Source organism: Thamnophis sirtalis, unplaced genomic scaffold, assembly GCF_051295495.1.
Source record: "Thamnophis sirtalis isolate CommonGarterSnake01/CBP01778 unplaced genomic scaffold, rThaSir2_p1.2 scaffold_18, whole genome shotgun sequence".
Taxonomy (NCBI): domain Eukaryota; kingdom Metazoa; phylum Chordata; class Lepidosauria; order Squamata; family Natricidae; genus Thamnophis; species Thamnophis sirtalis.
The window spans coordinates 2,812,696-2,840,358 of NW_028261398.1; the positions used below are offsets into that span (position 1 = coordinate 2,812,696).

Genomic DNA, 27,663 nt, shown 5'->3' on the forward strand with positions numbered 1-27,663 from the left:
AAAAGGGAAATGAACAATATATATCTTGTAGAAAGAGCGGAAAAGCTGCAGAGAATGGAGTGAAAAATGCAGGACATTGGAAAATGCAAAGAAACAAAAATCCGGAGGGTGATTTTCCAAATTCAGTGGCTCCTCACCTCTTCCTTCATCCCCAGCTCCACCTTCGACAGGAGAGTCTTAATAAAAACCAAACTAACGGCTGGGGAAACGCCCTGATGCGCTTTCTGCATTGGCACGTGGCCTTTTGCATCTCCATCTGGCCAACTTTCAGAATTCCCCAGCCAGCAAAGGTTTAAGGCAGTGGTTCCCAAACTTGGCAACTTTAAGACTTGTGGACTTCAACTCCTGGCTGGAGAATTCTGGGAGTTGAAGTCCACAAGTCTTAAAGTTGCCAAGTTTGGGAATCACTGGTTTAAGGTAAGGCTTCCAGTCCCAAACCGCATACAAGAACTACGTTTCCCAAACTTAACCAGACCTCAAGGCACCACACGAGGCTGCAGATCTCTGCTCCAAGCCCAAGAGAAGACATGGTCCGGTCCTCCTGGTGGAGCAGAGCGGGGGGGGGGGCTTTTGGAAAGCACAGCTGGCCCCTCCCCCTCCCCTGGCCAAAAGGCATCCGCTCTGCCTCAGAGGCCAAAGACCCACATTTCCCCCCTTGACTAGAAACAGCCGATCCCACAGCAGGCAGTTGAGGGCACTTTTCCCACGTCCATCCTCACCATTCCTGCGCCCTGGAAGGCGGCCTGAAGCCCAGGCGTTCCCCTGACAGACGCAGGGAGCCCACTTCTACACCCCACCCCTTGGCAAGGCCCTCTAGACAGGCTCAGGCACCGTGTGCCATGCGTAGGGCTGGGCAAGGGGTGGCCGGGCGGAGAGGTCAGCATTGCTGCAGAAGCAAACCCTCTAAGGCAGCTTCTCTTCTTCCAAAGGGAAACGTCTCTACTCAACATTATTCCTTGAAGCAAAAGAGGGGTTGTCCGCTTAATTTCCCATCAGGTGGATGGATTTCGACAATGGACCAGTTTTTTACAGGGGGGAGTGAAATCAAACTTCATTTAAGAAGTAGGACGTCATCCTCAATGGAACCAGAGGGAGGGGGATTCCTGAAACACCTGGGATTTTTGAACAGAGGACAATTGATTTGATTTGATTTAATAAATTTATAGGCCGCCCAATCCCGAAGGACTCCGGGCAGCTTACAGAAAATAAATTTTAAAAAGTGAAGAGTTAAAAAAAACGGAGGAAAACAAATTAAAAAACCACATCATGCACCCAGTCTAATCGGGGCTGGACCTCGGTCAAGAGGTCAACAGCCCCAGGCCTGCCGGAATAGCCAGGTTTTGATAGCCTTTCGGAAGGCCATGAGAGTGGGGAGGGTCCGGTAGCTCATTCCAGAGGGTCGGGGCGGCTACAGAGAAGGCCCTCCCCCGGGGAGCCGCCAGCTGACATTGTCTGGCTGACAGCACCTGGAGAAGGCCCACCCTGTGCGATCTTATCGGCCGTTGGGAGGTATGCGGCAGAAGACGGTCTCGCAGATATCCGGGTCCCAGGCCATGTAGGGCTTTAAAAGTAATAACCAGCACCTTGAATCGTGCTCGGAGACCGATAGGGAGCCAGTGCAGCTCACGGAGGATAGGTGTAGTGTGGGTGTCTTTTAGTACACCCAGTATCGCTCGCGCAGCTGCATTCTGCACTAATTCTGGACCCCTAAGTTGCAGACCCTCTCTGAGGGGACCAAATTTTCTCCCCCTAGGCTTAGGGACGGACTACCTGGGCTGTCCTTAGGGGGCAACATCCACCGCCACTCGGTCTTGTCAGGATTGAGTGCGAGTTTGTTCACTCCCATCCAGACCCTAACAGCTTCCAGGCACTGGCACATCACTTCCACCGCTACGCTGAGCTGGCACGGGGCGGAAAGATACAACTGTGTGTCGTCCGTGTACTGGTGGTATTTAATCCCGTGCCGACGAATGATCTCACCCAGTGGCTTCATGTAAATATTAAATAGGAGGGGGGACAAGACCGACCCCTGCGGCACCCCATAATTTAAGGGGCCTAGGGGTCGACCTCTGCCCCCCAACCAACACTGACTGTGACCTGTTGGAGAGGTAAGAGGAGAACCACTGTAGAACGGTGCCTCCCACTCCCACCTCCTCCAGCCGTCGCAGAAGGATACCATGGTCGATGCTATCGAAGGCCGCTGAGAGGTCAAGGAGCACTAGGAGAGAGGAATGTCCTCTATCCCTGGCCCGCCAGAGATCATCGGTCAGTGCGACCAAGGCGGTTTCAGTGCAGTATCCAGGCCTGAAACCAGACTGAAAAGGGTCTAGGTAATCTGCTTCATCCAAGGTCCTTCGGAGTTGAAGGGCCACCACCCTCTCAACAACCTTCCCTAGAAAAGGGAGGTTGGAGACCGGACGATAGTTTTTAAGAATAGCTGGGTCCAGAGAAGGCTTCTTGAGGAGGGGTCTTACCACCGCCTCCTTCAGGGGCTGCGGGAAAGATCCCTCCTGCAGAGATGTGTTCGTGATCCCCTGGAGCCAGTCTCGTGTTACCTCTCTGCTGGTCGAGACCAGCCAGGAGGGACACGGGTCCAGCAAACAGGTGGAGGGACTCATCGCTCCCATGGCCTCGTCCACTTCCTCAGGGGTGACAAGCTGGAACTCATTCCAGGAAATCTGAGCAAGACCCTCCCTTGGCATCTCCGCTGGTTCTGTCCAAATGGAGTCAATGGAGACTATGTAGAGCAGACATTCTAGAAGTTCTAAAGTCAGGGCAATCTGGATTTTAATTGGAGAATCCCTGAATGTCCACCTCCTAAAGTGTTTTAATGCAGGTATTAAACAACCTGATTTGGGCCGGAGGGGACTGACATGAGGTTAAATTCACGTTTTTCAAACGTGGCAATTTTAAAACTCGACTCCCCGGAGTCCCCCATACTGGCTGGGGAATTCTGGGAGTTGAAGTTCCTCCGCCTTAAACCTGCCAGGGCTGAGGACCCTGGGTTCAACAGGGGGATCCCTCAAGTATCATTGCAACCCAAAACGGGTTCCGTCTGAAGGTCTCCCTCCCATTTTCAAGATGTAAACGAAGGTCAACTCTTGGCTTGTTGAGTCTTCAAAAGAGTTGGACTCTTTTGCTCAAGCGCACGAATCGCTGGGAAGCAAGGCAGAAGTTAACCATGGTTAGTTAGTGGTCAACACCCCCCCCCCCACAGGGAGAAGGTTAAGTGCAACAAATTTAAAGAGATTTCCCTGGAACAGAGTTTCACAACCCCACCAACTTTAAGATGGAGAGGGGGGGGATTGGCTGGGGAATTCTTGGGAGTTGACGTCCCCCCCCCCTCTTAAAGTTGGTGAAGTTGACAAACGGTGGCCCAGAAGGAGAAAAACTTTGTGATTTTTGATTCGTTTTTCAAAGAAAACTTTGGTATTCAAGCAGACACACAGACGGATCCTGTCCTTTTGCAGGCTCCCCCTTACTAGAAGAAACATATGACAATTCTAGGAATTTTTTTCCTTTTGGGCAGTAATAGATTCACCTCTTTGGCAGGTTTTAAACTTCCTTTTAAACTTTTGAGATAGGAAAAAGACCTCCCCCACCCCCTTAAAAAACCTGAAGCATCTTTAGCGTATTTATATAGAGATATAGATATAGATATAGATATGTAATAAAGTATAAATTCTTGCATAGAAAATAACTTCTTTTAAAAATGGTTTCCTCTTTTTCTGAGCACGTAAAGGACAGAGAGCTCCATAAAGCAGATTTGAGTGCATGTCGGGAACATCGGACGATTACATGATGCTGCAGTTTGAAGGACCCTAAGAGGGGAGAGAGAGAGAGAGAGAGAAGACTGACATAGGGTCAGAAGGGACCTCAGAGGTCATCTAGCCCAGCCCCCTCCCCAAGCAAGAGACCCTCTTCCGTTCCACGCAAATGGCCCTCCGATCGCTACTTAAGAGCCTCCAGGGACGAAGCACGGAGGAATTGTTCTCGCAATCAGGACATTTCTCCCTCATTCTAGGTTCAGGGCCGATCCAGAACCGGGCCTCCCTCAAAATGCCAGCAAGCAAGTTGTGGGAGAGGCAGGCGTGGCTGCCAGCCCAAAAGGCTTATGGGGAGGGACACGTGGACCTGCCTGCCCAGGGGAAGAACAGCCCCTTCCCCAGAGCTAAGGCTGCCTCTGTGTGACCAAACCTCCAGGGAGACAACAGCCGAGACCATTTTCCAAACGGCAAAGTTTTCTGCATAAAAAGTCCCCCCACCTCAGGGGGGTCTTTGACAGCCCCCCCCCCCAGTGAAGCCACTGAGCAGCCCCAGCCGAGGCCACTTCCGTTTGTTTGGCGGAGGGGCGGGTGGGGGTCTGTGGGAGGTGGGCTGGCTGGCCAGACTGGCTCCGCCCACTCCATGCACACAAATGCACACACACACACACACACACACACACACACACACACGGCTGTCCTCCTGCTTTAGGCCCCTGAAGGCTAACCTGTGGCATGCGGCGCCCTCTTGTGGCCAAGCCCCAGCTCAGCTCCGCCACGCTTGTGCATGCGCTTCCAGCAGGCCAGAGGGTCTTCGGGTTCTGCCGTGAATGCGCAGAGGTGGGAGGGGCAGGGTACATTCAGAGGGGGGGCACATGCGGGGGTTCGGTTTAGGCCATGCACACATTTCATTGGGGGGGTTGGGAGCACACGGGTGCCTCCTTGCGTTCGCATGGTTTGGGGACTCGGTCTGGAAGGGAGCTCAGAGGTCTTCTAGTCCAACCCCTGTTCAAGCCGGAGACCGAATTCCATGCCAAACAACTCATACGCTAAGCCTGGGCACAAAGCCAACTGGAGCTGACTGTTCTCGTGTGAGAATGCAGCCTGTCAGGGTTTTCAGCCCACCCCACGCCTGCTGTTCAGTGGGGACCATCCCGGCCTTCCCCACATGCCCTGGCTGAGGAGCCCCGTGTGGCACAGAGGGTGCCAGGAAGCCCTGGGATGCCCACAGCCATCTCTCTGCCTCCCTGGAAGGACTGACAGTGCACAGTGATCGGTCTCAGGAGCTTCCCCGCAAGGGGAGGAAGGGGGGCACTCAGAATCGGAGGCCTCCCATCACAAAGCCCCCTCCTCCTCCGGCCCAGGATCACGCATGCCCGCTGGGGCGCCCCCAGACTGACCTGCTGGCGTGGGGTGGAGTTGCCCAGGATGTAGGAGCGGGGCAGGAGGCTCTCCCCGAGGTTGGTGCCTCCACTGCGGTAGCTGCGCGTGATGGTCAAGCTGGAGGAGGAGGAGCCGGTGGACATGGTGCTGGTGCCCACATTCGTGTCCCCGGATGACTTCTCTGCCGGCTGCCCACATGTGCCACACAACACTGTGCGAGAACGCAGGTTGTACTCGCCCGGATCTCCGCTGGCACTGCAGTGGCTCTGGAGAAGGGAGGAAGAGGGGAAGAAGCAGAGCTTGGCGCCACCCGGACCGAGACCCCACCTGGGGCTGGAGATGCTGGATTCGGATCTGGGGGCTCCTTGGTGCCTTTTTAAAACAAAGCCCAGTGTAGAATCCACGTTACATTTAACTATTCCAGAAATAAGAGATTACACTGGAATTGAGGCCAAACGCATTTCTCTCTTTACTCATTAGATTTACAAGCCTGTTAAACGGGAGCAGGTTAACCAGCTGAAGGCTAAATTTGCAAAGTGGTCTGAAGTCTCCAATGGACACAAAGGCAAAACTTCCCTTCTTCCCATTTCAGGCTTTGATTAAGAGGCCTTTGTCTTGTATTTTCTTTCAGTAGCCGTGAATGCTGGGGAAGATTCCACCCTGGGATTCCCGAGATCTCCTCCTTTCCACCCACTCCACACAGAGGGGAAGTTTGCCCAGAGTCTGAGACACGGACGGCCTGTCAGTTTAGTTCATGAAATGAACCATAAAGAAGGACTGGCTTTACTCCATTTATTTGGCCCTTTTGTTTAAAAGAAGGAGAGGCAGGCAAGGATTTCAGGGATCCTTGGTGCTGCCGGAGCTTCCTTGAAACGCCTGCAAGAAAAAGGGCAAACTCGGGGAGCCCCCCAGGATCCCTCGTGTCAGCTCTGAGCTACAAAAGATTCTCCTTTCTTTGTATAAATATTTCAGTTTCTACACCTGAGAATAATGAAAACTATTGTTAAAACTGAGGAAGATTTCGGCTGTCTGCTTGCCTTCACTGTCACTGGGGGCCTCTGAACGGACTCTTAATCTCCGTTGCAGACAAACAGACGGAAGAAATCCTGGGCAGAACACGGTCACACAAAACCCCAAAATTTCTCCCGGGGGAGTCCTGGCCCCACAGCCAGAGCCCTTTGCATTTGGGAAAAACCCCACCACCCCTACCACCCCCGGATGGCTTCTGAGTTGTGCTTGTTCCCCATGGAAGCCAGCCCTCGGGGGGGGGGGCCCTCCGCCTCCCCCCAAAACTAGCCCACCCACCCCCAGCCTTTTTACAGTTATGCAGCCAGAATAGTCCATTTTTTTTTGTTAATTATAACTCCTCCTATATTTCTCACTGTTTTTCTAGCTCCGTTTTTATTGTATTTATAAGCCACCCAGAGTTACTCTGGACAGGGGGCGTTAATTCCGCAATCCAGAGTTAGGTTAATTGAATTAATTAATTCCATAATGCTCTGTCCCCTTTCCGGCACCAAGGTTGACCCCCTTTGCCCACCCACACAACGAAGACGCCGTGGGGCTGTGCGCCCACCCAACCCCCGAATCCCAGCCGCCTTACCTCCCCGCTGGAGGTCAGCAGTGCTGTGCGTAAGCTGTCGCCGGACCCCCAGGAGCTTTGGTTCTTCCAGACCATGTCCGTGGGGGGGTTGTGGGACACGCCTGCACCCGCAGCCCAGATCTTGCAGGGGAAGGAAGAGAAGAGTTTAATAGATTTAATAGATTTGTGATTTAATAGATTTGTATCCCGTAAGACAGTGGTTCCCAAACTTGGCAACTTTAAGACTTGTGGACTTCAACTCCCAGAATTCTCCAGCCAGCAGAGCAAGTCTTAAAGTTGCCCAGTTTGGGAACCACTGCGTTGACGACCCTTGCAGAGTACCTCCCCACGGCTGGCATGGGCACCAGAGGGACGGGGGGGGGCTCCCAACCCTTCCTGCCCACCAAGCCCACCGTTGCTGCTCACCGTGACCAGCTGGTCGGCCTTCAAGGTGAACTTGGGAGGGAACCTGTAGCAAATGGGTGCGTCTTCTCCATTCTGGCGCTTGATCTGCCAATTTCCCAGCAACTGGTCCTAAGGGGGCATAAAGGGGGAGGCATGGCGGGCATCTCACGGGGTTAGGTGGCCCAAGAGATGCCAGGCAGGCTGGGGGGGGAGGAGGGGGCTGTGCCAATCAAAAGGAAGGCAGTTCTGAGGGTGGGAAAAGAAATAGAAGGCTGCAACCAGAGAGTGAGAGGCCAATTTACATTTGTCAAGGAAAACCAGAAGTTTAATATTAATTCTATCTTCTTTTTCTGCCTTTCTCTTTTTCTTCTCTCCTTTTTCCTTCTCTCTCTACTCCAGTAGTTCTGGTTAATTTTCATCTGGCTTCTTCAAAAGTTTAATGAAGTTATATATAAAAAGCTTCTCCATTCCTCCTGACCAGGAGCCAGAGAGAGAGACTCCGCTGGGGGGGCCACAAAGCAAGGCCGGCTCTCTCTGAAGCAGGGAAGGGCGCCTGGAATCTGCCTTCGGCTCCAGCCAAACTCCAACCGTCACAGGAGGTGACCATTGCAAACTCAAGGAGACTCTCCATGGGCTCAGAGGGAGGGAAGCCACCGCCTTTCCCAGCTCCCAGGTGGCTGCGGGGTGGGTGGGGGGCACTTAGCTCTAAAAAGTAGCCATGAAGCCTCAACAAAACCTGCTTTGTGGGGTCCTGGGTGCCCTCTGAGCTTGGTGGTTTTCTTGCAGATGTTTCACGACCCAACTAGGTGACCTCATCAGACCAAACACATCCCCTCTGGCAGGCAACGCCCAGATAAGCAGGGATTAACCCCAGACAAAGAAGCAGAAAACAATACTTCAATCAACGAACCACCAAGGAGACAGACGCCCCCTCCCCAGAATCCCTGGCAGGGCAGGCTGCTGTTCATGAAGAGAGACCAAAGCCCACTTCCATCCAGCACTGATGATGTTACCTAGTTGAGTCACGAGACGTCTGCAAGGAAACAGCTCAGCTCAGAGTTCAACTCTCAGCTGCAGGGATTCTCTGCTATTAAACCCTAAATTCTTCCATTTAGATGAGAATTTGCTGTTCTCAGCTGTTGCGTCGCCTCCCTTTTCCATCCCATCCGACTCTTAGGGGGCCCCCTGAAAAAGAGGGGGGGCTGCACGACAGGATCTTGGGGGGCCTCCGCCCTACAAAGACACGGCTGCCTCTTGCAGCTCAAAGGTCAACCGGGTGACTTTACGCCCCCCCTAACCCCCGCCACCAGGAGCAGACGGCTTCCCCGGCCCTCCTTGCCCAGGACTTCTGGACCTCCGGCCACCAGCACCCACCTCGCTGGACTTGTTCCTCAGCCGGACAAACTTGCCCTCCAGGTCCACCTCCTCCACAGCCACGCGGCCGCTGGTGCGGGCATGCTGGGAGAAGCTGGTGCGGCTCTCGCCGTCCTCCAGCTTCCTTTTCTTGGTGGCGCTTTGTGCAGAGGAAGAGACCCGGATGCGGGAGCCGCTCTTCTGGGAGGAGGGGCTGGGGGAGAGGCGCAACCTGGGGGGGAGAAAGAGAGGCCGGGGGCTGAGCCAGAGGCCGCTTCCCCAGGGATGCCCACAGCAGGCAGGAGGGCTGCAGTGCCCACCCTCGGTGCCAGGGGAAGCAGCGCTCAGGCCGAGCAGATCTTGCTGCCCGAAGGGTCTCTGCCCCACCCGTCCCAGAAGGGCCCCCAAACGCTCCCCCCGAAGGAGGGGCAGCCGGGCAAACCCCACATCTGGACCCCAAGGCTTTCCGTCTCCTCAGTGAGGGGGGGCGACCTTTTCCCAGCAGACTCTCCGGGTCGCCCCTGAAGGTCCCAGGCTGCCTGTGCTTGGGGGGGGGCTGCCCAGCTTGGCCAAGCCCCCCCCCAGGCCAAGGTGGTCTGCCTAGCTTGCAAAGGGTGCCCAGGCGCCCACCTCTCCTCCTCGCCCTCCAGGAGTTTGCGGTAGGCGTTGATCTCCATGTCCAGGGCCAGCTTGATGTCCAGCAGCTCCTGGTACTCGTCCAGCTGCTGCTGCATTCGGGCCCTCATCTCGGCCATCTCCCGCTCCTTCTCCGCCAGGATACGGCGGCTGGTATCCCGCTCCCGGGCCAGGGAATCCTCCAGGTCCCGCAGCTTCGCCTCCTTGGCCGCCAGCTGGGGGGGGGAGGCAAGAGAGGGGTGGGGGCCTGGACGGGAGGGAGGGGGGGAGCAGACCCCTGCCCCAGATCCCCAATCCCTTTCCATCCCAACCCAAAAGGGTGGAGGGCAAGCAGGGTCTCCTCCTGCGGCAGGGCTTGACCCCAAAGATTGCAAGGGGGGGCACTGGATGTCCTCCCCCAGGGAGGGAAGAGGGGAGGGGGCCCGTAAGGTGGCCAACGGGACGTTGCTCCCCAGAGCCAGTCCTCCACATACGGCGTTTCTGCCCATCGGCTGATTTTTTTTATTATATATTTTTTTATTCTTTTTCTTAAACACTGAACAAACGGTTGTAAGTCCAGGACCTCAAGGCTGCAGTGAGGGGGCCCAGAACCAGGGGCCACAAAGGGACGGCCCTTCCTGCGGTCGGAGCCAAAGCGGCTGGAGCCCGAGCGGCTGTGGGAGCAGCCCCCCCGCCCCTCCCCCCGCGGGGCCCCTACCTGCTTCTGCAGCTGGCTGAGCTGGGCGGAGAGGCTGTCGATGCGAATCCGCGTCTGCTGAAGCTCCTCGTGAGCCGTCCCAGCCAGGCTGCTGTTCCTCTCGGCCGACTGCTTGGCGTTTTCCAGCTGCAAAGGCCAGAAAGAGGCTTATGGCAAAGGGGCTAGTCCTCAAGGCTGCTCAGACTGCTCTGCAGGGCAGGAGTGGGGACCCCCCCCCCTCCAAGGCTAAGAGCTTGGCCCCGTCCTGCCTCAGTGCCCCCACCCCCCATCCTCTCAAGGCTGCAGTGAGGGGGAGCAGGGGGCCTTCCCTGGACTCCAGAGAACCTGAAAGGGAGGATGGGAGCGGGAGTCCTCCCCCCAGCCACCCCCGGGTGACCTACCTTGGCTGCATAGGTCTTCTCCAGCTCCTCCTTGTAGAGCCGGACCTGGGCCTCGTGCTGCCCACGGAGGTCCTGCAGCGCATCGGCCAGCTTGTTCTCGAACTCTCGCTGGCGCCCGTTGTCGATCTCCACCAGGCGCGTCTCGTGGCGGCGTTTGCTCTCACGGAGCTCCTGCCGGGGGCAGAGGGTGAGCAGGGCATCCCAGGACCGGCAGGGAGGCACAATCCCCCCCCAACCGCAACGCCTTCCCCCCCCAGCCCCCCCCTGCAGCCCCCAGGATCCCCAGCTCCTCTGTGGGGCCGTTCCAAGGTGTGGGGAGGAGAGGCTGCAGGAGCTGGGCTGATTGCCTGGCCCAAGGCAACGTGGTGTGTTCAAGTCTCCCAACCCATGGAGAGGGACTCTCTGTCGCTTAGGTCCGGACGATTAGTGATTAGCTATTATTACTGAAATGGCTTGAAATATTGGGGAGTGCCAAGGTTGAGAAACACTGTCCTAGACACTGAATTGTTTATACGTGAATGCTGGCTGGGGAATTCTGGGAGTTGAAGTCCGGACATCTTCAAGTTGCCAAGGTTGAGAAACACTGTCCTAGACACTGAATTGTTTATACGCGAATGCTGGCTGGGGAATTCTGGGCGTTGAAGTCCGGACATCTTCAAGTTGCCAAGGTTGTGAAACACTGTCCTAGACACTGAATTGTTTATACGTGAATGCTGGCTGGGGAATTCTGGGCGTTGAAGTCCGGACATCTTCAAGTTGCCAAGGTTGAGAAACACTGTCCTAGACACTGAATTGTTTATACGTGAATGCTGGATGGGGAATTCTGGGAGTTGAAGTCCGGACATCTTCAAGTTGCCAAGGTTGAGAAACACTGTCCTAGACACTGAATTGTTTATACGTGAATGCTGGATGGGGAATTCTGGGAGTTGAAGTCCGGACATCTTCAAGTTGCCAAGGTTGAGAAACACTGTCCTAGACACTGAATTGTTTATACGTGAATGCTGGCTGGGGAATTCTGGGAGTTGAAGTCCGGACATCTTCAAGTTGCCAAGGTTGAGAAACACTGTCCTAGACACTGAATTGTTTATACGCGAATGCTGGCTGGGGAATTCTGGGAGTTGAACTCCGGACATCTTCAAGTTGCCAAGGTTGAGAAACACTGTCCTAGACACTGAATTGTTTATACGTGAATGCTGGCTGGGGAATTCTGGGAGTTGAAGTCCGGACATCTTCAAGTTGCCAAGGTTGAGAAACACTGTCCTAGACACTGAATTGTTTATACGTGAATGCTGGATGGGGAATTCTGGGAGTTGAAGTCCGGACATCTTCAAGTTGCCAAGGTTGTGAAACAGTGTCCTAGACACTGAATTGTTTATACGCGAATGCTGGCTGGGGAATTCTGGGAGTTGAAGTCCGGACATCTTCAAGTTGCCAAGGTTGAGAAACACTGTCCTAGACACTGAATTGTTTATACGCGAATGTTGGCTGGGGAATTCTGGGAGTTGAAGTCCGGACATCTTCAAGTTGCCAAGGTTGTGAAACACTGTCCTAGACACTGAATTGTTTATACGCGAATGCTGGCTGGGGAATTCTGGGAGTTGAAGTCCGGACATCTTCAAGTTGCCAAGGTTGAGAAACACTGTCCTAGACACTGAATTGTTTATACGCGAATGCTGGCTGGGGAATTCTGGGAGTTGAAGTCCGGACATCTTCAAGTTGCCAAGGTTGAGAAACACTGTCCTAGACACTGAATTGTTTATACGTGAATGCTGGCTGGGGAATTCTGGGAGTTGAAGTCCGGACATCTTCAAGTTGCCAAGGTTGAGAAACACTGTCCTAGACACTGAATTGTTTATACGCGAATGTTGGCTGGGGAATTCTGGGAGTTGAAGTCCGGACATCTTCAAGTTGCCAAGGTTGAGAAACACTGTCCTAGACACTGAATTGTTTATACGCGAATGCTGGCTGGGGAATTCTGGGAGTTGAAGTCCGGACATCTTCAAGTTGCCAAGGTTGAGAAACACTGTCCTAGACACTGAATTGTTTATACGTGAATGCTGGCTGGGGAATTCTGGGAGTTGAAGTCCGGACATCTTCAAGTTGCCAAGGTTGGGAAACACTGGGCTAGATGACCTCTAAGGGGCCCTTCAGGGTTGTGGGACTCACCTCGCTGTAGATGTTTTTCTGGAAGTCCAGCTCCTCCTTCAGGGTCTGCAGCCTGTTCTCCGCATCCACCCTCCGCAGCATTTCATCCTGAAGCTGCTTCTTGATGTCGGCCAAGGATCCCTCCACCTGCGGGGGGACAAAGGAGGGACCCCCGTCACGCCAGGAAGGGAGACCCTGTGTGGCCTCAGCTGCTCCACAGGAGCCCCCACCCTCCTCTCCAGGTCCCCCTCCCCTAGTCAAGAGCTGGGAGTTCAAGCCATCCATCCCAATTCAGCTTCTCCCCCTCAAGGCCTCCTCCAGCCTCTCAGGAGTCTGCAGGGAGGGAAAAACGCCAGAGAGTCTGAAGCAGAAGGAGAGCCAGAAGGTACCAGACTAGCAGGAGACTGGGAGTTCTAGTCCTGCCTTAGGCACAGAAGCTCCTGGGTGACTTTGGTCCAATCACAGGGGGACTGGGAGTTCTAGTCCCGCCTTAGGCACAGAAGCTCCTGGGTGACTTTGGTCCAATCACCGGGGGACTGGGAGTTCTAGTCCCGCCTTAGGCACAGAAGCCCCTGGGTGACTTTGGTTCAATCACAGGGGGACTGGGAGTTCTAGTCCCGCCTTAGGCACAGAAGCCCCGGGTGACTTTGGTCCAATCACAGGGAAACTCGGAGTTCTAGTCCCGCCTTAGGCACAGAAGCCCTGGGTGACTTTGGTCCAATCACAGGGAAACTCGGAGTTCTAGTCCCGCCTTGGGCGTGAAACCGACCGTGTGACTTTGGGGCCGCTCCTTCTCTCTCAGCCCAGCCCACCTCACAGGGTTGTTGTGCTGGGAAAAACAGGAAGGAGGAGTAATTTAGCATCGTGGCCAATTTGAGTTCTTTATAAAAATAAGGAAGGCAGGATATAAATAAATAAACTATAGAAACAAACAAACAGATGGAAAATGCCCCTGGGCAGGGAGGAAGATCCCTGGCTGGGGATGATGGGAGCAAGAGTCCCTACAGCCAGATTCTCTGAAAGGCTGGTGAATGGAAGCGTCAATTTGCTTCCCAGCCCTCCATTCCTCCTCTCTGCCTTGGCAAATGGTGGGCTCCACCGCCCCCTGCTGGCCTCACCTGGTGCCTGCAGACATGAATGTCAACTGGGAAAGCATTTACACAGTGAACTTCTCCAGCCGCCCCAGCCAGTTTGGGGGAGCAAGTGGGAGGGTGGGGGGAGTGAAGGTAAAATGAAGCTGATCATAAAATCCAGACTGTCCTGGAGCACAGCCCAGAGAGGGTGCAGGACGGACATAAAGTGGGGAAAGCAGAGCTAATTTCGGGACAGTCGATGGCACCTCCGTGGCCAGGAGCAGTCTACCTTCGAAGGGCCACAACTGAGCACAGTCAACAGCTCTGCTGGTCCTCACAGACCAAGGAAATCCTCAACCTTGGCAGCTGAATGATGGGTGGACTTCAACTCCCAGAATTCCCCCATCAGCTGCCAAGCTGGAGAAATATTCTCCAGTATCTTGCTGCTGTTTTGGCCTCCTTCCGGCACAGCACACGTTAAGGCCACAATTACAGAAGCCACCCAAAGAGGAAGCATGGCCAAATTGAAAGCATCGCAGGAGCCCAGCCACCCATTGTCCGGGAGGGGGGAGAAACCCAAAGACCACCAGCCTGCCTTCAGTCCCGGAAGCCTAATAAGGTCGGCCAGCCTAGGAACGACCTGGAAGGCTGATGGTCTCCTAGCAGAAGCACCCTTCCCCTTCTGCACAAGAGACATTTACAGGCATCGTCTACCTGAGCCTGCAAACTCACTCCTCCTGGCACGTTTTGGGACCGGGAGTCCAAAGGTGGACGGGGGAGGGAGGCCCAGAAGGAGAAAGAGCCCCCCTCCCATCTCGAGGGCAGAGCAGAGGGACCCCCGGGGTTCTTCGCAGGTGTGCCTGGTCTACCTTGGCCAGCTGGCCTCTGAGGTCACGGACTTCAGCCTCCAGGTTGCGCTTCTCCCCCAAGGCGGTGCTGAGCGCAGCCTCCTTGGAGTTGAGCAGGGCCTCCACATCCTTCAGGCGGGCCTGGGCAGCGAGCAGGTCTCCTTCCTTCTTGGCGTTCCTGAAAGGGAAAGAAGCGGCGATGGGGTCAGGAAGAAAGAGCCTTCCCAGCAGGCAAGATGGACTTCGGCACCAGCCCACAAGATGATCCCCTGGGAGGAAGACTTGGGAGCACCAGAACATTCACCCAATTTAAACCCAGGCCCAGAGATAAAGAGAACGACCCCATTCACACGTTTCAGCAAGCTTTCCCTAAGTAAACCCCAACAGGCTCACGCGAGAGCAGAATTGCATTTTCTGGGAATCTGGCGCCCCCATTTGGCTGTTGTCAGCACCTCTCCATTAATTAATTAGGAAAGAAAGACCACGAGAGTCCATGTGTGGAAATCAAGTGTACTTTTACTAATTAAGAATGATTAAAGGCATAGCGAAGCGAAGTCTGATTATTTAGGCGTGACAGCGATTGATATATAGAACAGCCCATTCCCGTCCCCTTGGCATCACAGTTACAGTCAAATCATAATTCTTCCAAGTGTCAGGTGTGAGATAACTTCAAAAGGCATCACAAAGATGGAATGTCGGTGCCGTTAGTCCTGGCGGGAAACACCCACGCATGCGTAGTCCGATCAGCCGGTGAACTCCAGAACCTTCCTCCAGCACAATGCGTAACCCCTCCCAAATACCATGCCCTCCCTCCCCGTTTCATGGCAGCCGAAGCAACAGCAAAGCAGAGACTGACAGCTGTGCTGATCATTGCCTAAGATCTTGTGGGCTTCAACAAGCAAGAACTTTAAATTAGTTTGGACCAAATGCTTAAAGCAATCAATATCCCACCCAGAGGACCTCCCTTTCACCGTGTGTGTGTGTGTTTGCTTGCTTGCTGCTGGTTTTACTACCGGTTTGCAACCCGCATGGAACGTGTGTGTGTGTGTACGTGCCAGAGGTGCGCTGCATGCCTGTGCACTGTTCAATGTAAACCCTTCGTGCACGCGCAGAACAATTTACAGGGAACCGCACATGTGCAGTCAGTAAAATCCAAAACGGCGGGAGCCCAGCAGCGGTGAGGGAAGCGGTTCAGAGGAGCATCATGCCTGGGTCGCTGCCGGTTCCGTGACCCAGGCCTGAATTCCCCTCCTGGTTCTGCCTTTCCCCTGTGGGGTGGGCTCCCTCGCCAGGAAGGGGGAGAAGCTGCCCACTGGGCCCCCGGGGCCTTTGCTCAGGTCCTTCCTCCCCCCCCACCCAGCTTTGCTCAGAGAAGGCCTGTGCAGTGCTAAGGAAGATGCTGAAGGTAAACGAGAGAGGTTCCCCATCATTCTATTCTCACCTGCTTCCTTCCAAACTGGGTGCCGAGCGCTGGGGGCCTTTCAGGATTTCAGGCTGGGGGGGGGGGCAAAAGACAAATGCCCCCCTGAAGAAAGAGGCAAAGGGCGCCAGCAGGAAGGTTGAGTGGCAGAGCGATGCTTCCTACCCCGATATCCCACCGCCGCAGCTGGTGAGGATAATCAACTGGGAATTCGTGCCGTATTTGTAGCTCAGGGTTTGAGTGGGGAGGGGTCCCGCTCGGAGCTTCTGGTTTCCTTGCAGACGTTTCCCTGAAGCTAAAGTCGGCACATCTTACGCTTTGCCAAGGAACACTGGAGTCTTATCCTGTCTGGCACTTTTCAGCCACACGGCGGAGACCCAGGCGGACCCTCTGTGTATTTATAGTGGCACGAAACGTACTCAGCGTCGCATCGCATCCACTGCCTGGAGATGTGAAAAGTCAAGCCGGATAGAAAGGCAGCGATACACGAAGCCCTCCAGAACAGGCGTTTCCAACCCTTGCGCCTTGTGGACTTCAACTCCCAGAACTGCTTTGCTGGCGGAGGAACTCTGGGAGTTGAAGTCCGCAAGTCTGAAAGGCGCCAAGGTTGGAGAGTCCTTGCTCCAGAATGCTAAGCTCAGGCCCGGATCCCGGAGGAGGAGGGGGCCGGGCGTGTGGCAGGGTCACCCACAGAGAAACCGTGAAGCCGGAGGGGAGTTGGTTGCGTGGCTCTCCTTGCGAAAAGGACACTGGCCACGTTTTACGGAGGGGAATGTCTTCCGAAGGGAGATGTCTTCCCCCAGCATGGCAGGGCTGATCGCAGAACATCAGAAAGAAAGCCCCCTTCTCCCCACACCAAGATTACGAAAGAAAGGAGCTCCCAGAGGGCTGCAGAATTGGGATCGGCAGAAAGGGAGCAACAGAATATCAGAGTTGGAAGGGACCTTGGAGGTCTTCTAGTCCAACCCCCTGCACAAGGAGCCTAGACCATTCCAGACAAATAGCTGTCCAGTCAATTCTTGAAAGCCTCCAGTGATGGAGCCCCCACAACTTCTGAACTGTTCCACTGGCTAATTGTTCTGTCAGGAAATTCGTCCTTAATTAAGTTTCCATCCGTTGTTCCTTGTCGAGCCTTCAGGGGCTTTGGAGAATAGCTTGACCCCCTTCCTCCTCTCTGGGGCAGCCCCTCAAATACTGGAAGGCAGCTCTCATGTCACCCCTAGTCCTTCTCTCCATCAAAGTAGCCATGCAACCGTTCCTCATATGTTTTAGCCTCCAGCCCCTTAATCCTCTCGGCTGTTCTTCTCTGCACACTTTCTATAAGGTTTCAGCGTCTTTTTGGTATTGTGGTGACCAAAACTGGAAAGGCAGCAGAAACGACGAGTTTCATTATCCTATGACTCATCTGCTCCGCTCGTAAAAGCCAGGAGGAAACGTGCGGAAAACATGCCCGTTGCCCCCACCAGCCTTGCAAGTCGGAGCAAAATGCCAGGCTTCCGTTTCCAGGGAGAGCTTTTCCCCTGAATGCCAGCAGAGCAGAGTTTTGTCTCCCCCCTGCTCAGCCCCAAAGGGAGGAGGAGGAGGAGGGGTCCTTTCCCCCCCTGCAGGAAAGGGTGGGGGGGATCCCCTCCTGGGATCCGCTTCTTCCCCCCCTTGGGATCCCTGGCTTTCCAGTGGATCCCCCCGTCCCTCCTGGGCTCCCTCGTCTCCCAACGGCCTCCCGGGATCCCCTCGGGCTGAGCTCCGTCCCTTCCCGGGATCCCTTCGGCTGCTCGGCTCCTGGCCCGGCGGTTCTCCTCCTGGGGGGGGGGGAGGGCCTTTTCCCAGGGGTCGCCCGAGACCCCCGGGGGGAGCCTGGAAGTCTTCGGAGCCTGCGTGCTGCGTCTCCCTGGCAGGAGAAGCCGGGGAAGGGAGGAGGCGGGCCTTCCCTTCGGAGCCTCCCCTTCACCTCCCCGGGCGAAGCTCCGCCACCCCCGCCAGGAGCCTCCCGCGCCCAAAGGAGCCGCCCGAAGGGAAGGGGTGGCGGGAGGGGAGGGGCCACCGGGGCTCCTCCCACCGAAGCCCCGCCCTCCCTCCGCCTCTCCGTGTGGCTGGCTGTGGGCGGGGGGCGGGGCGAAAGGAGGGGCCGGAGTGGGGACAGAGACGCAAGCGCACAGGACGCTGGGAAAGCAGCTCCCTCCCAGCGACGGCGCTCGGTGGGCGGAGCTACGGAGGCGAGAGGGACCGTTGCTGAGGCGGAAAACCAGGCGCGGAGAATGAAATACGTGGCGGCGAAGGGAAGGCTGCAGCCCAATTGGGCGCTTGGGGGGTGGAGAAACCGGAAGTAAGTAGAGGCTGCTGGGACGGAGTGGCAGCCTGGGAGGGTCTCCTTCGGGTCCTCGGGAGGGGAGGCCTCGGCCTGGGCCTCTCCTGCGGTGAGGGGGACGCCGCCGTGACCTGCCTCTCTTTCTCCCCTGCAGGAGGACGGAGGAGCCCGGCGCCGGAGGGAAGGAAGGAAGCGCCGCCCGAGAGGAGGAGGAGGAGAGCGGGCCCCGCGGAGCAGCCCCTGGAGACGGCGGGGAAAGGCCGGGGGGCTCCGGAGCTGCAGGAGGGATGAGCCCAGCAGGAGCCCGGGAAAGGCGGCTGCCTGGAGGGCGATGCGGGGAGGAGGAAACGGGGGGAGAGGCCGAGACGGGCCTGGAGGGCGGAGGGTCCTTCGGAAGACCCCGGAATCCCCAAAGGATCCAGGAGGAAGAAGAGAGATATCAGTGCCCGGAATGTGAAAAATTCTTCAAGGAAAATAAGTATCTTCGAAAGCATCTAAAGGTCCATTCAGGAGAAAAACCTCATAAATGTCTGGAGTGTGGAAAGAGCTTCAGTCAGATGCGCAGTCTTTATGCACATCAAAGGATCCACACAGGAGAACTTCTTAAATGTCTGGAGTGTGGAAAGAGCTTCAGTCAGAGGAGCAGCTTTTATAGGCATCAAAGGATCCACACAGGAGAAAAACTTCATAAATGTCTGGAGTGTGGAAAGAGCTTCAGTGAGAGGAGCAGCCTTTATAGACATCAAAAGATCCACACAGGAGAAAATCCTCATAAATGTCTCGAGTGTGGAAAGAGTTTCAGTCAGAGGAGCAATCTTTATGCACATCAAAATATTCACACAGGAGAAAAACCTCATAAATGTCTGGAGTGTGGAAAGAGTTTCAGTCAGAGGAGCCACCTTTATGCACATCAAAATATTCACACAGGAGAAAAACCTCATAAATGTCTGGAGTGTGGAAAGAGCTTTAGTCAGAGGAGCAGCCTTTATACACACCAAAAGATCCACACAGGAGAAAAACCTCATAAATGTCTGGAGTGTGGAAAGAGCTTCATTCAGAGGAGCAGCCTTTATGCACATCAAAGGATCCACACAGGAGAAAAACCTCATGAATGTTTGGAGTGTGGAAAGAGCTTCAGTGAGAGGAGCAAACTTTATGCACATCAAAGGATCCACACAGGAGAAAAACCTCATGAATGTTTGGAGTGTGGAAAGAGCTTCAGTCAGAGGGGCAACCTTTATGCACATCAAAGGATCCACACAGGAGAAAAACCTCATAAATGTTTGGAGTGTGGAAAGAGCTTCAGTCAGAGGAGCAATCTTTATGCACATCAAAGGATCCACACAGGAGAAGAACCTCATAAATGTTTGGAGTGTGGAAAGAGCTTCAGTCAGAGGATCAATCTTTATGCACATCAAATGATCCACACAGGAGAAGAACCTCATAAATGTCTGGAGTGTGGAAAGAGCTTCAGTCAGAGGAGCAACCTTTATGCACATCAAAGGATCCACACAGGAGAAAAACCTCATAAATGTCTGGAGTGTGGAAAGAGCTTCAGTCAGAGGAGCAACCTTTATAGACATGAAATGATCCATTTAGGAGAAAAACCTCATAAATGTCTGGAGTGTGGAAAGAGCTTCAGTGAGAGGAGCCACCTTAATACACACCAAAAGATCCACACAGGAGAAAATTCTCATAAATGTGTGGAGTGTGGAAAGAGCTTCAGTCAGAGCAGCAACCTTTATGCACATCAAAGGATCCACACAGGAGAAAAACCTCATAAATGTCTGGAGTGTGGAAAGAGCTTCAGTCGGAGGAGCCACCTTTATGCACATCAAATGATCCACACAGGAGAAAAACCTCATAAATGTCTGGAGTGTGGAAAGAGCTTCAGGCGGAGGAGCCACCTTAATACACACCAAAAGGTCCACACAGGAGAAAAACCTCATAAATGTCTGGAGTGTGGAAAGAGCTTCAGTCAGAGGAGCAACCTTTATGCACATCAAAAGATCCACACAGGAGAAAAACCTCATAAATGTCTGTAGTGTGGAAAGAGCTTCAATCAGAGGAGCGACCTTTATGCACACCAAAGGATTCACCCAGGGGGAAAACCTCATAAATGTCTGTTGTGTGGAAAGAGCTTCAGTCAAAAGGGAAACTTATTCAGCATCAAATAATCCACACTACAGAGAAACTCTACCAATGCCTGGAGTGGGGAAAGAGCTATACTGAGCGTAGAGGCCTCCATCAAGACCAAATAATTCACAAGGGCGTGGGAGAAGTCATAGAGTGTATCTCGGGAATTGAATTTTGCATCCAATTTGGCCAATTGTGAATTGACACGCTAGGGATTTGTCCCAAGTGCACAAACTTCCAGTGTCCTAAAAAAGCAACAGAATAATGATATCCATGATAATTGTAATTCCAATAAGGGGGTTGAGTAAAGAGGAGATTAAGAAAAGTTAATAGTTGCCAAATAAGGGAGTTTCCCAGGCTGATTAAGAAAGGACTTTTTCAAGTGTACATGCTAGATGTTTCTACTGGCTACAATGAGATTCCTTTTCTCATGGGGATGTTCTCTTCTGTAATGCAATGCTCATTTCAATGCTGGTGCTTAATATTATGGGATGTTACTGTCCACGTCTCTGATATAACTGTAGCTGAGCAGGATGATTTCCTCCATGCTTTAAAAACAGACTGATCTACATTTATAAATATATGTTTTCTATATTTTTTTTAAAAAAATCTTATTTTTTCCATACAATCAATTTTTCTTTTCTACTTTTTCTACTGTGTTGAGTATAAAATGAAACCCTGTTCTGTTTCCTCTTTAGTTGAGGGAAATCTGTTTGCTACAATACTCTAATAAATTGCTTTCAAATTGACATCCCACTTGGTGCTTAATTGGAACAATTGTTCTGTCATTATTTGATTCGCTCTATATGGGTTTTCCAAATGTCCGAACCATGTAAGACCATCTCCAGACATCTGACACTCTTGCCAGTTGGATCCCCAGAATGGTCCCCTTGTCTTCCAGCAGAAACCGCTACAAGGGACTCTCTTAAGGCCAAGAAAACTTCATATTCTCGTATCTCACCTCTTCGACCTCCCACCAGGTGCAGTGATTAGGTGTTTCCCAGTTGTCAGGATGGTTAAAGTCCCCTATTTTTATGCTTCCTGTTAACCAGCTAAATGATTAGCAAACGGTTCTTCTAGTTCCTCTGATTGGATAATCCGGAGTTTACACCTATGGTAACCACATTCCGTTTTCCTTTCATAATAACCCAAGTGCATTTAATGAAGGATTTGGGGGGGGGGAGGTTTAGTGTTTTTTTTTTTTTTTGCAATTAAAAAAGGGTTAGCTGTTGATGTGTAACTTCACCTCTTCTTCTATTGCGTCTGTTTTGAAATTTTTAAATGCTTCTGGGTTTCATCCCACCAGGTTTCAGTAATGGCAAGAATGTATTTGTTCTCAGGCACTAAGAGAAAATTTACTCAATCATTGAATTGAACAACATGGATGTGCTTTAAAAAATACACGGCTAATAACCTTTGTCTTAGTAACAATTGCAGTTGAACTTATACACCGCTTTACAGCCTTCTCTAAGGGGTTTACAAGAGTTAGCATATTGCTCTCAACAATCTGTAAGCGTTTTCCGGCCCAGTCCCTGAACTCCTAGAGCAAATCTTTTGAGTAGATCTCTTCAGGAAAGAGCCTCTGCAATGCATGGCCTTCCTGAAAAGAGGATCTTAGCTGCTGTCCTGAAAGTGGGCACCATTCTGAGAGCACCTGCAGTGATTTTTGGCCACTCCAACATGGCAGCCACTTTGTGGACAGCACTCCGTGGCTTCCACTCTATAGGGAAGCTGAGGGCCAAAGCAGCTGCTCTCTTCCAGCATCCTCCTCTATTGGGATTCTGGAGATCCTCTTTGGAAGGACGTATGATCCACAGCCCTGCCTTAATGGAACTTCCACATGCAGGGAAGTAGGCAGTGGGGCACCCCGAGGGTCTCCCTGGGGCCCAATACTCTTTCCTTAGGAATACCAACTAGCATTAATTACTAGGTAAGCGGGGAAGGAACGGAAGGGAGCAGGAAGGGACCTGGGGGGGGGGGGTGTCACTTGATCGACAGCCAATTGATCGACAAACAGCCAATGATCGACAAACACAAGATGTGAGAGCCAATTGATCGACAAACACAAGATGTGAGACCAGAATATTCTTCTATTTTGGTACCAGGATAGAAGGACCCTGGCCTTGAAGGCCTCCAAGTCCCAGATTACAGTCTTACACTCAATTTTTATACTCCCAGGTGAGTCACACAGACTCCCTTGCCCTGCCAATAATGCCAGTAGTATTTATTGGTTAGCTGAGTTACAGTTGCCCCCCCCTAAAGCCTTTACACTTGTTATTCTTAAATAGGTACACCTCAGGCCACCTGTTGCCTATCCCAGGTCACAGGTATCTTGCAAAGCTTCTAGTTTCATGTTCTCCCCATGTGGATTTGGGGGTTTTCCTGTAAGGGGGCTATTCTTGCATTCAACATCCTGGCTAAGTGGTTTCTGACAGGTAAATTGTTTCCTTCTGTGGAAGCCCAAAGATTCAGGAAACAATTGCAATTGAGTCCAAGGCTCCAGAATGAGAAGTGAGGATGGAAGGTGGAATAAATTATGATTTCGCTCAGGTACCACCAAGAGTTTCCCACAAAAGGAAAATAAGGCCAGGAGAGAAACTACACAGAGGTTCCTGGACTACAAAGAGGGGGGGGGGAGACACCAGTATTCTAAAATCACTTTTATCTTCTTCCCTGAAGGATTTGACCCTCCCAAATGTAGGCGACCCACAACAATAAAAACTTGCTTTAACATTTGCAAAACCGCCTGGAGCCTCCGGGGTTCAGGTGGCCGGGAAATTTCAATGGTATTGATTATAAGACCCGGAAGGATGGCGACATTCAAGGCTTCTTTCAGGCTGGCAATACCCATCGCGACCTCGCCCGCTCCTCCTTCCAGCGGGGGGGGGGGGGAAGGAAGGGGGTCTTGGTGCCAGGCGGCCAGCAGCACCTGGACCCAGATGCAACCCCCCTTCTCCCCCCACCCGCCCCAGGAGAAAAGGGGGCCACGCGGAGATGCCCACGGGGCTGCAGGCTGAATGGGGCGGGGAAGGGAGCAGCTCCGGGGAGGCAGAAAGGGTTCCGGCACAGGAAAGCCGAGGCTGCCCATGGGACCCTCCGTCCGTTCCCGTCCATTGCAGCCGCTTTGGGAATCCCCCATTCGCCCCCATCGCCCCCCGCTCTCTTTAGTTTGGCTAAGCCGGGCGAAGGGGAGGGAGCGGCGGGGCGGAGCCAGCGGCGCAAGGGAGGAGCCAAACGAGGGGAGGGAAGGCGGCCGCTGCAGAGTCGAGTAGGGGGTGTGGCCCGGCGGCAGCCCGCCAATGGGGTGGAGCAGAAGCTGCTCCGATGCAAATGAGGCGAACTGGCGGGGAAAGCGCAGGGGGCGTGACTAGAAGAGGAAGAGGCGGGGCTTGGCTGAAGAAGGAGACCCTCACTTTCGGATTCCATGCAGCCGCTGAAGGACTTTCCCGATTCGAGTGCGCATGCGGCCTGATGCAGGTGGGGGGGGAGCAGGGGATTCCGGGAGTGGAAGTCCGGGAGGGTCCTCCGCAGAAGGGAGGCCTGGTCTGGCGGGGGGAGGCCGGGAGGGGGGGCCACGGGAGGCGGAGGCTTCGGAAGACCCCGGGGGCCCCAAAGGATCCAGGAGGGTCGGGGGGGCTTCAGAGGAAACGGCCTCCTTCCAAGGCTCCTGAGGAGGTTTGTGCAGGTAGACTGCCTCTGTCCAGGGAGGCTCCACTCATTCATGTGCCTCTGGATGAACCTCCCATCGCCTTCCCTTCCTTTCGCCAGGCTCCTTCGTTTTTTTCAATGTTTTGTGGTTATTTGACTACATGAAATGAAATGGGACTTTGAAATCTTTATTTACTGCTCTGGACCTGCAGTATGTTTGGGTATGAAATTGAATTTCTAGTCCTCTTTAATTTATACTGTTGCAGAAAATGAGACAAGGCCAGCTCTTTGTCCAAGGGAAAGGTTTATTTGCGCAAAGGTTCAGGAGCAAAACCTGAACCCCGAATGGCAATTCTGTACAGTCTTTTCTACTCTTTGACAACTTATCGATCATGCCCAAATACCTGGCCTTCCTGTGTCACGTAGACCTCTACACAATCTCCCAAAACAGAGGCATGACATTGATTACTCATTTACCTCCCCACAGGGGGTATTGGTACAAATATCCTGTTTCATTTGTTTTAGTTAGGGGAAGCAAAGAGAACAAGTAATCTTAAGGGTAACCATTCCTTCATCCCATTCCACATGGTAAAGAAACTTTTAATACCCAAAGAATCTGTCTAGTTGTCAAATTCTCTTTTAATACTATACTGTTAAGTAGCATATTCCCACAAAACATAAATAATGGCGTTATCTATGTGTTTCTTATATTTTGTAAAGAAAAAATGCAGATTTTTTTTTCTATTTCTTGTGCTAGAATTTATTTCTAACTTATCTCCCTTTTTCTTGAGGTTCTCCAACTCAGCTTTTTGGGGTGGAAATAAAGTTCCACCGCAGTTTTAAATCTTTAAATCTGAAAATTATGATGAACCCCAAAAAACAAAACATTCATTTTAGTCCTGGTTTGAATCTGCTAGAAAGACAGTAAAAACAACTTACCAGCTCTTAAGAAAAGCACTGAGAAGCACAGTCGGAGAACAATCTTGTGAGACATTTCAAAGAAACTTTGTCCAACTTTTTCAAAATGGATCGTTGTCCGCACTTATCACTGTAAACAGGCTTCCCCTTTCGTGGGAGGGGAATGGACACTTCAAAGTATTGTAATGTGCATCCTCTTTTTCTTACTCATTGTGTTAATAATCTAAAACAAAATTAAAATTATACAATTTTATAATCGTATAATTAATACTATTAATACGATATAAAATTCAACGAGGGTGAAACACGCTAAATCTGGCAAAGCTGCCTTGCACCAACCTGGCCTGCCCATAGAATAGCAGCCACTTTGAGACACATAAACCTGGTCTGAACATATTGCATTTCTTGTAGTAAATATATTCTCCGGTGCACTGCTCAGAGAGCCACAAATGCTGGGTTAACACAGCCTATCTGCCCTTGGACTTAAATGTCTGGAGTGTGGAAAGAGCTTCATTCAGAGGAGCAGCCTTTATGGACATCAAAGGATCCACACAGGAGAAAAACTTCATGAATGCCTGGAGTGTGGAAAGAGCTTCAGTCAGAGTAGCAGCCTTTATGCACATCAAAGGGTCCACACAGGAGAATAACCTCATAAATGTCTGGAGTGTGGAAAGAGCTTCAGGCGGAGGGGCGACCTTTATGCACATCAAAGGATCCACACAGGAGAAAAACCTCATGAATGTCTGGAGTGTGGAAAGAGCTTCAGGCGGAGGAGCAGCCTTTATGCACATCAAAGGATCCACAAGGAGGAAAAACCTCATAAATGTCTGGAGTGTGGAAAGAGCTTCAGTCAGAGGAGCCATCTTTATAGACATCAGAGGATCCATTCAGGAGAAAAACCTCCGCCCAATCCCCGCATTCAGGCAGGGGGAGGCCGAGTGTCCCTCCTGGGACTGCAGCCGTTCCCTCCCTCCCCTAGGCATGGTGGGTTGGGAGGTCTGGGAGGGTAGCCAGGCGAGCAAAAGCTGAAGGGGCCACAGAGTTTTCCGCCCTTTTAATGCTCTCCTTGTTTTGCACTGAAGACCTGAGCTAATCTGATGCTGGAGCCCAGTGAGGCTTAGAGCGGTGGAGGAAGTTCCCTTCTGAGCTGACACAATAAGAACAAGCCAGCTTGAAGGGACCTTAGAGGTCTTCTAGCCCAACCCTCTGCTCAAGCAGCAGATCTCATCCTGAAGGTGCTTTTTCAGGAGGCAACTGGATTTTCTTTCCCTTCACTTCTCACCCAAGAAATGTCCTCCGTTAATAGGACAGAGCAGAAGGGAATTCTTTATTGGCCAAGTGTGATTGGACACACAAGGAATTTGTCTTTGGTGCATCACCTCTCACAGTGTACCTGAAGTAAAATAAAAGGCATCCATCAACATACAACACTCGGTGATAGTCGTAAGTTACTAATAAGCAATCAAATCATACTAAGAAACAAACAGAACCATCTAAATTGTCAAGATACAAGCAACATAGTCATAAGTGGGGAGAGACAGTTACCGAGAAGAGTAAGAAGAAGATAGTAATGCAGTCTTAGGAGGAGGTGTGGGAATTCGTTCTTGAGCAGAGTGATGGCAGGTGGGGGAAACCTGTTCTTGTGTGCCTATGCACCCCAGAGACAGTAAGCACGGTAGTCAGCCAGCCCCTCCCCACTTTAGCTGCCTTACCAGCCCCTCCCTCTCCACATCTCCTCCTTTCCAAAGACTGCAGCAGTGGGGGAAATCCCCTCCAATACTGCCCCCTTCCTAGTTGCAGTTTTCAACCTTTTTGAGCCCTTGGAAACTGTGTCTGTGTGTGTGTGTCTGTGTGTGTGTGTTTTTCCTCCTACACCCTCTCCCTCTTTGGAGGGGACTCCTGTTGCGGCTGCTGCCTGTGCCACTGTGCCCTGCGACATAGCCCTCCACCCCTGGGTTGGCTCTTCCTTGAGCCATTGGGAGCTTTGGATTTTCATACAGTGTTTTGCCCATCTTCTTCCCCGTTTTATTGTCCTCTCTTGTAAGCCACCCAGAGTCATTGGCAGTTGGGCTCCCCTTTGCTTCTCTCAAACTCTCCCCAATTCAGGCAATCAAGTTCTTTTCGGCTCCACACCAAACTTAGTGCCTGAGTTTGGAGAGTAAGATATGAAAATCCTGCGTGGCTTCATGATGCTGAATCCCCAAGGACATGACCCTCTTTTGCCCATCTTCCAAATGTTGAGGGCTCCAGCAGTTGAAGACCCAGAAAGAATCCAACTTGGAGAATATCAGCGCTGAATGATTTCCTGATTCTTTCCCCCCCCCCAACAATGAGATATTGATTTCTATGAGGAAATTCACTAGCAGGAGATTCTCCTCCTTAGCTCCTCTTTAACTGGAGACGGTCTCCTTTTGGGCATGAATTCCAAATTCAGATATCCAGGAAGAAAATGTATCCACGTAGTTTCTGTTTAAAGACACACTTGTGTTGTCCCCAATTGGGGTCTGAGCCTGGTGTGGAAGCCAATGATGGACCCAGACAGGAGGGGAGGTTTTCTGATTGCTTTTTATTGGAGGACTCCAAGGAAAAACGTTCCTGGTCAAAAGGCCAAGAACAAAGGATTAAGAAAGCTATACATTTTCACTCAAGGAGAAGGCGGGACAAGGTGAAATAATAAGAAATATCCTCTAAAAAACACTTTAGCAATAATTCTACCATTTGTTCTATTGGTCTCTAGCTGTGCCATTCCTAAGCCTTGGCTAACGAAGGCCCCAGGAGTTCTCTAACAGGCCTTTCATTGGCTGCCGGCCATCTCTATTCCTAACTTTTAGCTGAGCTCTGCAAGTTGTCTAATTCTTGTTACTGTTATCCACTTTCTAGCTACCCATAATTGCTGCAAGCTTTACAAATGCATATTTCCTGTTGATAAGCATTCTTTGTTCTTGTGAGACAGACAGAGCCCCAGACCCC

At 52.4% G+C, this 27,663-nt stretch overlaps 1 protein-coding gene and 1 pseudogene across 2 annotated transcripts; one reads left to right on the forward strand and one right to left on the reverse strand.

Moving 5' to 3' along the window:
* Positions 1 to 3,682: 3,682 nt before the first annotated feature.
* LOC148042351 (prelamin-A/C-like) lies at positions 3,683 to 14,541 on the reverse strand. The gene is made up of 10 exons (XM_087703042.1): positions 14,288 to 14,541; positions 12,367 to 12,492; positions 10,201 to 10,371; positions 9,821 to 9,946; positions 9,118 to 9,338; positions 8,509 to 8,719; positions 7,156 to 7,263; positions 6,724 to 6,870; positions 5,165 to 5,578; positions 3,683 to 3,821 (listed from the first exon to the last, which is right to left on the reverse strand). The coding sequence occupies exons 2-10, from the start codon at positions 12,445 to 12,447 to the stop codon at positions 3,795 to 3,797; spliced, it is 1,506 nt and encodes a 501-aa protein (XP_087559168.1). The 5' UTR covers positions 12,448 to 12,492; positions 14,288 to 14,541; the 3' UTR covers positions 3,683 to 3,794.
* Positions 14,542 to 17,893: 3,352 nt separating this feature from the next.
* Positions 17,894 to 26,121, forward strand: LOC148042352 (uncharacterized; annotated as a pseudogene). Its single transcript, XR_015695220.1, has 3 exons — positions 17,894 to 18,009; positions 18,146 to 20,106; positions 25,177 to 26,121. The product of XR_015695220.1 is annotated as an uncharacterized LOC148042352 (transcript).
* Positions 26,122 to 27,663: the final 1,542 nt, after the last annotated feature.